General features: G+C 36.6%; 1 protein-coding gene across 2 annotated transcripts in view; it reads left to right on the forward strand.

Annotated features, from left to right (window-relative positions):
- The window catches only part of RBMS1 (RNA binding motif single stranded interacting protein 1), a 271,729-nt gene that overhangs the window by 240,886 nt on the left and 17,001 nt on the right, over nucleotides 1-13,842 (forward strand). The window contains exons 7-9 of one of the 2 annotated variants that reach the window (XM_044669838.1): nucleotides 4,351-4,466; nucleotides 5,721-5,770; nucleotides 6,109-6,202. In XM_044669838.1, the coding sequence (XP_044525773.1) occupies nucleotides 4,351-4,466; nucleotides 5,721-5,770; nucleotides 6,109-6,202 (260 nt within the window). The remainder of the gene's footprint in view (nucleotides 1-4,350; nucleotides 4,467-5,720; nucleotides 5,771-6,108; nucleotides 6,203-13,842) is intronic. The other variant, XM_044669837.1, reaches the window with a different exon arrangement.

The raw sequence follows: 13,842 nt of genomic DNA on the forward strand, positions 1-13,842 counted from the left end.
ATAGTGTTTCTTGCTTTTTCCAGATTAGATCATGTCTGTGAGTAAAAATTTTTTACTATTCACTAGGCCAACTAAACTCCATAAAATCAGATTTTTTAAAAAATCCGAGTCAGGAAAAAATAGTGCAAGAACATTTCAAATATAAGTGTTAATTTTCTGGCATTGACAAGTATGTATTGTTCTACATCTATCTGGCCATTTCTCCTTTCTCTCTATACTCTCATTTCATAATTTTATTTGTTTCTAAGACTTCTGTTAACCTCTTTATACAGATGACTCCTAGGTCTGTGTACCTATCCCTTGCTCCTGAGTGCCAACCCAACATTACTAATTATTTATTGGACCTTTTGAACTGTTTTGCCATCAGCATCTCAAATTCAAAATCCAAACATTGTCTTTCTACCCACATTCATCACTCTTATGAACTTCCCTAGGAAGTCACCATCACTTTTTAAATTGCCCAGGTTTGAAATCATTTAATAATTTTCAGTTATTGACTGTTCTTTACCCTGCTCTCTCCCCTGCAACTTTCCGTCTAGTAAACCTTGTTGATTTCCACCAATATCTTTCTTATTTGTCCTCTTCTCTCCACTCAATATAGCTATCTCTCTAAGACATATCTTCACCATGTCTTGCCTTCACTATTACAATAAGCCTCTTAATTGGCAAATGTGTGAAGAATAGATTGGGATGAAGAGAAAATTGAGCAAGGAAACCATAGTGATTTTTCTTAAATAGAAATCTGTGCATCTCACCTTCTTGATTATTAAATTCCAGTGACTCCCTATTACTTCTAGAATTAAATCTAAGATCTCTTGTTTAACACTTAAAACTTCACAATCTAATCCCTTCCTTTATCTCCAGTCTTCTCATATATGACTCCCCACACACAGTCTGTGGTCCAACTATACCATCTTTATTTAAGTGTTCCATCTCCTCAGCATCAGCTTCCTCTATTCCTAAAATGCCTTTCTTCTTTATTTCTGCATTTTAGAATTCTTGGCTTATTCAAGATTCAGGTCAAGCAATACCTTCCTAGTTCTCCCCTTCCCCCTAAGTTGCTGATGTCTTCCCTGCCAAGGTTAACATGTTTCTCACTATTTGTATCATATGTGTATACACCCACACTATTTTGACCATTAAAATGTAAGCTCCTTAATTTCAGAAACTATTTTTACTTTTTCCCCCTCATATCCCCAGTGTTCAGCACAATGCCTCACGTAGATTATGTACTTAATAAATAATTGTTTGGTTATTGAGAAATACTAAAGGTCATCAAAGTTTGCTTCTTACTACCCTCCTCTAAAAGGTGATGATAGCCAAATTACATCTAGGACAAATTTAATATCACCTACATCCTAGGTCATTTTTTAAAAATGAGAATGATATACTTTTTTTTAAATAACCCTTACCTTCCACCTTAGAATCAATACTGTGTATTGGTTCCAAAGCAGAAGACCTGTAAGGGCTAGGCAGTGGGTCACACAGCTAGGAAGTGTCTGAGGCCAGATTTGAACCTAGGAACTCCCATCTCTAGGCCTGGTTCTCCAGCCTATGAACCACCCAGCTTCCCCCTGATGATATACTTTTTGATGAGAGAATCCAATGTGGTTTCCCTTCTCTCAATCTCTGGGACATTGGTTTGCGCCTCATAGTTGTCTCTCTTGAAGTCTGTCATATGATCATAAATGTAGGGATGCCGAGAGACAGACAGATACTCCTTGCGAGATAAGAAAGAAGTCTTAAGGAAGTTTAGCACTTAATAACTTGGAAATAGAAAAGTACAATCAAGTTACCTCAACGTATATTTCTTAGACACAAATTGTATCTCAAAAGTATGAGGACTCATATTTATTGGAGAGTGTTTTCTGGTGTTCCATCTCATTTAAAGTGATCCAATTTCAATGTTAAAAGAAGAGAGATCAACAAGTCAACAAGTGACTTATGCCTATGATGTGCCAAGAACAATGTTAAATGCTAGCCATGGAGAAAAAAATTAAAGGACTGTCCCTGCCCTTAAGGAGAACATATTCTAATGGGGGAGACAACATGCAAATAACTATACATATAAAAGATATAGAAAGGATCAGTTGGAGATTTTATGAGAGGAAAGGCTAGTAGCATTAAGGGAGCCTGGGAAAGGCTTCTTGCAGAAAATGACTTGAATAAAGTAAAGGAAGTTAGGAATCAAAGATGAGAAAGGAGAGCATTCCAGACGTGGGAGACTAAGAAAAAATGCATAGAGTCTGGAGCAGCTAAGTGGTTCAGTGTATTGAGAACCAGGACTGGACTCAGAAGGTCCTGGGTTCAAAAGTGGCCTCAGACACTTCTTTGCTCTGTGACTATGGGCAAGTCACTTAACATCCACTTCCTAGTCCTTACCACTCTTCTGCCTTGGAAGCAATATATGGTATTGATTCAAAGATGGAATGTAAGGGTTTAAACAAATTTCATAGTCAAGAGATGGGATGACTTGTTCATGGAACAGCAAGGAAGGTCAGCGTCACTCAATGGATTATATGTGGAGTGAAGTGTAAGACAGGAAAGTCTAATAGAAAGGGGCCAGATTATAAGAGACTTTGCTAAGGCTTCTCTTTTCCTCCGTTGCTTCCATTTACTGTACCTTTAATCATCATTGTAGAATCTGATGGTTTCTGAAAATCCAAACTTATACTGAAAAAACAAAGAGGGTACTTCATTCACCTTCTGGGATTTGGCCCAATTCCCATCTGCCACCACACCCAGGTTGCCTTAAATGGGAATTCCTTAGGCAGGAAAGCTTGGGGGAGTGGAGACAGGAGATAAACAAAGAGCCCTTTTGTAAAAAGCAGGGTGAATGCCTGTGCTGATATTCTTGCCAGACATCTAATGTTATGATTTAGGCTCTTTCCTCCCCATGCTGAGTGCAGTTCTCATTCAGAAACTACCTCAGGTTCACATCCCAACATGCCCCATAAGGGTGTTGCCGACTGATTAAAAGAGAAAGGAGTGTCACACACAGCTCAGACAGCTCATAGGGAAGGAATTACAGGTTCTTTGAGGTTGGGTGGTTATTATTTTTTTTTGGTTGTTTTTCGGTTTAGGTTTTTTCTTTCTTTTTTTTTTCTTTTGGCAGGGTAATATTCTAAGGCAGGTCACACCACAGCTTCCACCCTGTGATTAGTGGGTGGGTAGGGGCTGAGCACTAGCAATGATAGAAAATAGGAAATAAATTAGGATAATAAGAGACAAAAGGGGAGAAAGGAGTAAATTTTCCACAAGTAATATTTTTCTCTTTATGGTTATTTGACTTTGAAACAGCACATGAAAGTAGTAATCATGTTACTCTAGGAGACAAAGCACAGAATGTGGGAACCAGACAGAAGAAGCATGTGATTCTCTTCAATGTACTAATTAGAAATACACAGAAAGAGACAGAGCTTTTGGGAATCAACTACCATCTTCATGGCTATACAAAAACAAAGTAAAACATTTTTTAAAAAGTAGCAAAGGAAGCTTATTAAGCACTTACTGTGCCAGGTATTTTACATATGTTACCCCATTTGAGACTCACAGAAACCCTGGCAGGTAGGTGCTATGATCTCAGATTTACAGTTGAGAAATCTGAGGCAGACAGATGAAGTGACTTACCCAGGGTCACACAACTAGACAGTATCTGTGTCTGAATTTGAACTTGGGTTTTCCTGACTCTAGGAACACAGAATCCACTGCAGTGTCTGAAAGGGGAAAAATACTGATTAGTCCTATTCACATCTCAAAGTAGTGTTTCTTTCTAACTCAGTTCTAGCCAGGAGGCAATGTGGTATGGTAGAAAGAGGACTCATGGTTCTTGGGTTCAAATTCTATCTCTGATGCTTGCTATATATGCCTAAAATGAGCCTTAGTTTCTTCATCTGTAGAATGGATTATACTAGATAGCTTCTCTGATCCCTTTATGCTCTAGATCAGTGATTCCCAAAGTAGGTGCCACTGTCCCCTGGTGGGTGCTGCAGCAATCCAGGGAGGCGGTGATGGCCACAGGTGCACAGGGGGTGGTGAATAACTGTAAGGGGGTGCTAAGTAATATTTTTTTCTGGAAAGGGGGCGGTAGACCAAAAAAGTTTGAGAACCACTGCTCTAGATTTATGACCTTTTTGAGTCTCTGAATTGTTTCATTCTATAATGTACTTTTTTACTGGTAGATGATTTCAAAATTAATATTTAAGCCTCTTGGCTTTGCTACATTATTAGCAGTGATCTCTGCTTTTTCCCCATTCCCCCAAAAAAACACCTCTTAATTTTTCATGTTCAGTCCATGCACTGGTATAGTACTTTGGTTTTTTCAGAGTGTTCTTTCCCCCATTTCCTTAGCTCCTGCAGAACCTCTATTGTGCAAGTTTGCAGATGGTGGACAGAAGAAGCGACAGAATCAGAACAAGTACATACAGAATGGGAGAGCATGGCACAGAGAAGGAGAGGTGAGGCTTGTAAGTCTTTCCCTGAAACTTCAGGGTGGATGTGTAGCAGAGACTACTTAAGAAAACAGTCATGCAAAAAAACTTTTTTAACCCAGCCACACATCACTTTTTGAAGGACTATTAAGGGTACAGAGCTGGTTTGTATCTTACCTTAAAACTATCCAAATATATACTTTGTTTCTGGGTGACAACTACAGGAATCCACAAATCAAGTAAAATGAGAGGAATGACGTGCTGGAGTCTGCATTTCAATAAGTTTACAGTTATAGGCCAGTGATTGGAACCTCTGGGTCCTAGCATTTCGTTGAAAGATAACAACATTTAACACTTATCAGAAGTTGGGTGAGAGAGTCCAACAATGCATTTATAGTTGAAAGTTATTTTCCCTCCTGCCTGCAGATTAATTTTGGAAAATAATTTTCCTATATGATAAAGTCTTTACTAAACCTCTAAAAGTAGTAACTTTTTGTGTCGTGTACATACCGAAAGGCTTCAAAATCTAGCAGTTTAGAACTGAACTAGGGAAACTTGGGTTCAATTTCCTTTTCAGATCTTTTCTAGCTATGAAACCCTGGGCACATAATTTAATCTCTTGTGTCTCAGTTTCTTCACCTATAAAATGAGGGAAATGAACTGGATACTGTCTAAGAAACTGAAAAGAGAGGATGCAAAAATGATAGCATCATAGTTTTTTAGAGATGGAAGGAACCTTAAAGAAGACTGATATCAAAAAAGAAGGGGGAATATTCATTCATTCTGAGAGGAATCATGGCATCCTGGATAAAAGGATTGGCCTCCAAGTGAGAATCCAATTTGGATTAGAAAATCACAGATTTATAAATAGGAGAATTAAAGTTCCTCCTCTGACTCCTAATGATCATCTGACCTGTAGCAAGTCAGAGAGTTAGTTGCATGTAGGCTCTATCAGTTACAGAAGATGTTTAGAAGACAGTTCTTTAGCAGGGAATTTCCTGTGCCAATTAAAGGACAAGTCCAGTTCAAAAAAAAAAAAGCCTCTTATTGGCCAACCACTGTGCTAGCAAGGATATAAAGACAAAACCAAAAATTGCCCCTGGCCTCAAGGAGCTTACATTCTAATGTAAATGTTTGTTCTTCTTAAACATAAATAAATACACAAAATACTAATTTGTATACTCTAATCATATTGAACAATACATGTTTTGCATTTCAAGATTTAAAAATAGAATATGATACATTATTTACATTATTCCATTCTTAATTACACATTTATTCTCACTATAGGCTGGAATGACACTTACCTATGACCCAACTACAGCTGCTTTACAGAATGGGTATGTACTTAAAATTACATATGCGATATTTTTAGGTAGAACTATTTAACCTTTCTTGATTAATGGACCCTTTTGGAAGTCTGATAAAGCCTATGAAAATCTTCTCTGAATAATATTTTTAAATGCATAAAATATCTACATAGAATAAAAAATGACCTATTTATGTTGAAATTCAGTAGTCATTTTTTTTAAAAAAACAAATTCGTAAGAGTCAAGGCTTACAACTCCTGTTTTAACAGAAGATATGAAGGGAGATAGATGAACTCTACAGAGTTTTTACCTAATAAGTGATAAAAATGTAGAGCATGATTTAACAAGGGCTTTTCCATTTGTTCCAGATTTTATCCTTCACCTTACAGTATTGCTACAAATCGAATGATCACTCAAACATCTATTACACCTTATATTGCTTCTCCTGTTTCTACATACCAGGTTTGTGCTTTCTGGCTTCATAAGCAGCATCCCATTGATTCATAGGATCATATTGATCACTACATTAGTTTTATGTCTTTAAAATTGTGATCAGTTGTGATGTAGATTATTTTACACAGCACTAGTGTCCCTTGAAATGCATGTATGTCATAGTGGATAAAAGGATGTGACCTTGGAGTCAGGAACACCTGGGTTCAAGTCTTGCCTCTTACACATCCAGGCTGTGTGACCCTGTGCATTTTAACCTCTAAGTACCCTCAGGAAACTCTTTAAAAATCTAACTTGTTGAACAGTTGCTGCTCTTTATTGGTGTACAGAGATTTTCCTTAACCAGGATGCTGCCTACACTGATGAAATCACAGTTCTAAATCAAAAGAAGGTACTTAATTTAGAATGAATTGCCACTAATTTGTAGCAAGGAACAATTACCTGTACATGAGTTGTAAAAACTGACTAAAATATCAAAATATGCCTCTTAATTAATTTGTATTAGTCAGATAACATTGTCGATCGACACAGTGATGTTCAATGAATTTCTCCCACTTTTATAAAGGATCTGTTTTTCTTAGAGCTTTATGTTTTTTTTTCTAATGGGGGCCCTCCTCTTACGTATTTTGGAAATATAGCATGTGATTAACATTCATCCATCCTATGTGGTAAAACTGAAGGGTAGCGTGTTCAGAATGGGATATCTGAGAGACAGAGTCAAGATGGCCACTTAGAAGCAGCAAAAATCGAGTCCTCTGTAAAAATCCTTCCATACCAATCAAAAACAAAGTGCTTCAAGGGGGACACAAAACTAAATCCAAGAATAGTACAGAGCCAGGGGACCCTTCTGCTCGATTCAGCTTAAAAGGTAATGAACAAAAAACAAATGGAACAGAGGAGGGTCAAGGAACACTAAGCAAAAACTCTGGAACTCCAGCGAATTGGATACCAGCTTTGGAAGAAATCAAAAGAAATTTCAAAAACCAATTAAGAGAGGCTAAAGAAAACTGGGAAAAGAACTTTAAAGCAAAAAAGGTCATCTGGAAACAGAGGTACATGAACTAAAATAGGAAAATAGTTTCTTTAAGGCCAGAGTTGACCAAATTGAAAACAAGGCAAAGAAAGTGAAAGATGACCTACAAAGAAAAACAGATCAAAAGGAAAAGGATGCTCAAAAAGCCAGGGATGAAATTCAGTTTTTAAAAATTGGAATCCAACAACTAGAAACAAATGACTTCACAAGGCATCAAGAATCCATAAACCAAAATCAAAGAATTAAAAAATTGAGGAAAATATGAAACACCTCATTGATAAAACAAGAGACCTGGACAATAGATCCAGAAGAGAAAATTTAAGAATTATCGGACTACCAGAAAATGACAAAAGAAAAAGTCTGGACATCATTCTATAGGAAATTATCCAAAAAAACTGCCCTGACATTCTTGAACAAGAGGGTAAAGTAGAGATTGAAAGAATCAACAGATCACCTCCTGAATGAAATCCCCAATTTAGGAATGTTATAGCCAAGTTCAAGAACTATCACACCAAGAAAAAGATACCTCATGCTGCTAAAAAGAAACCATTCAGATATCATGGAGCCACATTTAGGATAACACAGGACCTGGCAGTATCTACACTGAAGGAACGGAAAGCATGGAATATGATATTCCACAAAGCAAGGGGACTGGTCTACAACCAAGAATCAACTGCCAAGAAAAATTGACTATATTCTTGCAGAGGAAATTATGATCATTTAATAAAATAGAAGACTTCCAAGCATTCCTAAAGAAAAGACCTGACTTAAACAGAAAATTTGATGCCCAAACACAGAACTTAAGAGAATCACCAAAAGGTAATTAAGAAAGGGGGAAAAAAATTTTTAAGGGACCCAGTAAGTTCAAATGATTTGTATTCCTATGAGAAAAGATGATATTGGTAACTCTTAAAAATTGTTATTATCATCAGGGTAGCTAGAAGAAGTATACTTAAGAGGGCACAAGTGACAAACTATATAGGATGATATGTCAAAAAATATATAAAAAGTAAGGGTGTAAAAGAGGATTATACTAAGAGAAATGGGAAAAGAGATAAAATGGAGTAAATATATATTTCATAAAGAAGTGCATGGGGGGAGAGGGCGAGAAGGCCAATACAATGGAAGGGTGAAAGAGGTTGGAGACAGGTAATACTTAAATCTTACGTGCATTAAAATTGACTCAGAGAGGGAAGAATGATCAGGTCTATTGGGGCAGAGAATTGTATCATGCCCTATAGAGAAATAAAAGGGTAATAAGTAGGCTGGTGGGGAGGGGAGCAATACAAGTGAGGGAGAGGGTGGGGGCATTATTTAAAAGGCACTATAGTAAGAGAGAAATGAATAAGAAGGGAGAGGTTGGGAAGGGGAGTAACATTAGGGAGGGGAACACGGGGAGATTGACTAAAAGTGAAAAGTTGGAGGGTTGGCTAGGAGAGATAAGAGAAAATGCAGAATCAAAGGAGGAAGTCAAAATGGAGGGGAATACACAGACAGTAATAATTGTGAATGTGAATGGGATGAACGTACCAATAAAAATGAAGCAGATAGCAGAATGGATTAAAAACCAAATCCTACTGTATGTTGTCTACAAGAAACACACTTGAGGCAGGTGGACATACACAGGGTAAAGGTAAGAGAGTGTAGCAGAATTTACTGGGCTGCGACTGAGACAAAGAAGGCAGAAGTCACAATTATGATCTCAGACAAGGCTAAAGCAAAAATAGATCTCATTAAAAGAGATAAGGAAGGTGATTACATCTTGATGAAAGGCAGTATAAATAATGAAGAAATATCAGTATTCAACATATATGCACCAAATGGTATAGCCTTCAGATTTCTAAAGGAGCTTAAGGAGGAAATAGATAGTAAAACCATACTAATGGGGAACCTTAACCTTCCTCTATCAGAACTAGATAAATCAAACCAAATAATAAATAAGAAAAGTAAAGGAAGGGAATTAAATGTTAAAAAAAATTAGAGTTAGTAGATAACCAGGGAAAAATAAATAGGGATAAAAGGGAATATACCTTCTTTTCAGCAGCACATATACAAAGATTGACCATGTACTAGGACAGTGATGGGCAAACTTTTTAAAGAGGGAGCCAAAGGAAAGGAAATGCTCATCTGTCAATCTGTTTCTAAGGCAACTCTTTTGAAGTTTCATTGTATTCCTCAGATTAGGAATAATGTCAGGAGGCCAGATAGAACATTTCAGGGGACCACATCTGGCCTGCAGGCCATAGTTTGCCTATCACTGTACTAAGGCATAAAAACATTGCAAACCAACATAGGAAAGCAGAAATAAAAAATGCAATTTTTTCAGACCATGATGCAGTTAAAATCATAATCAATAAAGGCTTGTGGAAAGGCAGATTTAAAATTAATTGGAAACTAAATAATCTAATTCTTCAAAACTGGTGACCAAAGAATAAATCAAAGAAACAATTACTGATTTCATTGAAGAGAATGACAATGAGGAAACAACTTATCAAAATCTATCGGATGCAGCCAAAGCAGTACTCAGGGGAAAGTTTATATCCCTGAATGCATATATCAACAAATCAAGAAAGGGCAGAAGTCAATGAATTAGGCATGAAACTTAAAAAAACTAGAAAGAAAACAAATTTAAAAACTTCAGATAAAAACTAAATTGGAAATCATAAAAATCAAAGGAGAAATTAACAAAATTGAAAATAAAATAACTATTGAACTAATAAGACTAAGAGCTGGTACTTCGAAAAAACAAATAAAATAGATAAAGAACTGGTTAATCTAATAAAACAAAGAAAGCAGAAAATCATATTAATAATGGCAAAGATGGAAAGGACAGCCTCACCTCTAATGAAGAGGAAATTGAGGTAATTATTAAGAACTATTTTTCCCAATTATATGGTATTAAATATGACAATCTAGGTGAAATGGGTGAATATTTATAAAAATATAAATTGCCTGATTAACAAAAGATGAAATAGAATACTTAAACAATCCCGTCTCATAAAAATAAATTAAGCAAGCCATCAAGTAACTCCCTAAGAAAAAATCCCATGGGCTAGATGGATTCACAAGTGAATTCTATCAAACATTTAAAGAACAACTAATCCCAATACTATGCAAACTATTTGACAAAATAAACAAAGAAGAAATTTTACCAAATTCTTTTTATGACATAAATATGGTACTGTTTCCAAAGCCAGGCAGACCAAAAACAGAGAAAGAAAACTACAGACCAATCTCTTTAATGAACATAGATACAAAAATCTTAAATAGAATACTAGCAAAAAACCTCCAGCAAGTTATCACGAGGATTATTCACTATAATCAGGTGGGATCTATACCAGGAATGCCAAGGATGATTTAATACTAGGAAAACCATCCATATAATTGACCATATCATCAATCAAACCAACAGATGCAGAATATCTCAATAGATATCTCAATAGATGCAGAATAGGATATCCCACTAATGGATTTGAGAAAGATTGATGGGCCTTGAGGAGAATGCAGTTGGTATCTGGAAGATTTAAACAATGAAAATTGTCCTAGAAGACAGGTGGTCAACATCTGTGGTGTGGGACATTTGGTACTCTGCTTCTGGAGTTCCTCTCTCCCTCTGATTGGACAGGGTTGGAGGAAAGACATTGGAGAACACCCCCAAGATGTGTCATTTAGGGAGTGTTCCCATGGAAGTTATCTAATAATTTCCCACCTGACTGCACTCCTGGACTTCATCATCATCTATAGAATTCATCATGCAGCAAGGTCACATCAGCTCTGAAAACCATATTTCCTCAATACTCCCAGCCCTTGGGGATCTACCCTTCCCACTGATTGGAGAAGGTGAAGGCTTATACATCAGAGAACTCTTCCCAAATCCTCTGTTAATGAAAGGGCCCAGAGCATCCAACTCATCATTTCCCATCCTACAGTAGTCATTATACCCCATGCAAGGAACCTTCCTCCATCCCACCCACCTCATCTTTACTCCAAGCACACACATATTTTAAACTGCTTTTTATGTGCTGTCTTTTCCCATTAGAGCACGAGCTTGTTGAGGGTGGAAATTGCCTTTTGCCTTTTTTATTGTATAGCTTAATAGGTGGTTGGTAAATATTTATTCACTAGTTAGCCCCAAAGGATTACCTCATTGATTCAAGGCACTGTACTTTGAGATGACTGGTGAGAGCAAAGCCAGGTTGTTGTCCCTGAAAAACAGTGATATGAGATAGAATACTGAGAGAGGTATGATATATCAGATACAAGACAGAAGCATAATAGTAGGGCAAAAGGTGGAAGTTTGCTCATAGTGATCAAGGCAAAACCTAGGTGCTTCAATGATGATAGGACGTCAAAATAGGACTACCAGCAAGCATGATTTGCTTCTTACCTATAGATCTAGTGAACCTTATATTTCCCCTTTCTAAGGACTAACTTCGTTCCATGTAGGAGATGGTGTTAGCCCTGTATATATGAATTAAATAATACAATTGAAGGAATATAAGGGGGAAAATGCCAGACAACCAGTCATTATATTCCCCAGTGCCCTAACTTTCTTTTCTATATTATGGAACTCCTTTTCTTATATAAATTTCCCAACAATATCAGGCCTTTTCTTCAGGTCATCAGAACTTTTTTTCCCCCCAAGGGACAGCATATCCCTGGCAGGCCTGTCTACTGGTAACCTTTAGCTACTTTCCCTACCAAGATATGGGAGTTGGCTTATTTCTAGCTCTCTATGTTCTCACTGCCACTACCTGACATCATTCAGTTTCTCTTTTGAAACTCTTGCCAACATATTTTCCCCTTTCTTCAGTCATCTCTTAAGAAATGCTCCAACTTTATTTAGTATTTTTTAGCACTTGATTGATATCAGCTTTGGTAAATTTAAGGGAAGTGCTAATTGCCCTTCCAATGTCCTCTCTTGGAGTTACCTTCTTTACTCCATTTTAACCCCAGCATGGCCACACCTTAAACAATATCTCTCAATTCAATTCCACCCCCAGAATCTGGAGTTGTAACATTCCCTTCTCAAACCACAAGACCTTGTCCTTCTGCTTCTTCCATCATTTCACAGAACCTAATCTTTATTGTCATTGTGACCTTAAATCCCTCTACCCTTCCATTTACTTTCTACTCTGTCATTCACTTATAGCTTCTCTTACCACTTTACATAGCCTAAAAGTCATCTTAAAGTCATAAAGCCATGTGGTTTCATCTATTTTAAATTTGTACTACTTAATTTTTCCTGGGATTCATTGCTAACCAGTAATATTTTTATTCATGTCTCATTGCATCTCTTTTGCTTTACCCACACTGTCTTTTTCAAAAGCTCCCCTTTTCCTTTAAGACCCTGACCTAATTCCATATAGAAGTTTTCAAATTGACCACCTATTTTACTAAAAAGTTCAAGCTATTTAACTTGAGATCCCTCAACTTCTCCTTTTCTGACTTCAGAGATTTTGCATATTGGCAAGGAGTTAGAAACTGAAAGGGCTCCCATCATTTAGGGAATAGCTAAACAAGTTACAATATGTGAATACTATATTTAAGAAATGATGAAGGGGATGGTTTTAGAGAAGCCTAGGAAGACTTAAATGAAAAGATACAAAAGGTAGTAAGCAGAACCAGGTGAGCAGTTTATACATTAATGATATTATAAAGACAAACAAGTTTGAAAAACTTAAAATCTTTAATCAACAACATGAACAACCACAATTCTAGAAGACTCATGATGAAATTAGCTACCCATCTCCAGATATACTGAAATTATATATAATTATATATATGCATATATATGTACATATAGAGAAATTGATATAGTTATATGTGTGTATGTATATGAGTGTATGTTGAAATTATTTTACATTACTATGCATATTTGTAATGGGTTTGGGATCTGGGGGGGTGGGGTTGGCTTTCTCAGTGAATTGAGAATATGGGAGAAAGAGAATTTGGAAGTGAACATAAAATTAAATTGAATTGTTTTTTAAGTTCTGTATTTTTATTCTGCCTTTCTTTACTTACTAGTTAAGAGGAAGATATGTTTTTCTTTGCCAAAAACCAACCCCTTCACCTGAGTTATTTTTTTAAAATAAACTCCATCACTTTACACCCTCCATCTTGTTTCTTCCTCAAATCTTCTGTCTCTTCCAATCCACTGTGTTCTTCCCCATTGCCTACAAGTATGCCATTTCCCTATACTAAAAACAAAAACCACAAAATTCCCGACTAACCTTGTTATCTACCTGCATCTGCTACCATATTCTCTCTCCTCTTTTACTGATAAACTTCCTAGAAGAGAGTTCTATGCTTTGCCTTTGTTTTCTTACCACCCAGCCATTCCTCAACATCTTGCAATTTGTCTTCTATCCACCTCTCTCTTTGAACTGATTTCTCTCAGTCACCACTGCAGTTTCACAATCCATTGTTCTTTTCTTGACTTTATCCACCTTTGTTTCTTCAGCTGTGTTTCACATTATCAAACATCTCAGGCAATTAGGTGACATGGTCATTTTAATGTTAGACTTGGAGTCAGAAAAGGCAGAGTTTGAATTTTTAGACACCAATTATGTGACCCTGGGCAAATCATTTAACTTTTCTCAGCCTTATTTTCCTCATC

This window comes from Gracilinanus agilis, chromosome 3 (genome assembly GCF_016433145.1).
Source record: "Gracilinanus agilis isolate LMUSP501 chromosome 3, AgileGrace, whole genome shotgun sequence".
NCBI lineage: Eukaryota > Metazoa > Chordata > Mammalia > Didelphimorphia > Didelphidae > Gracilinanus > Gracilinanus agilis.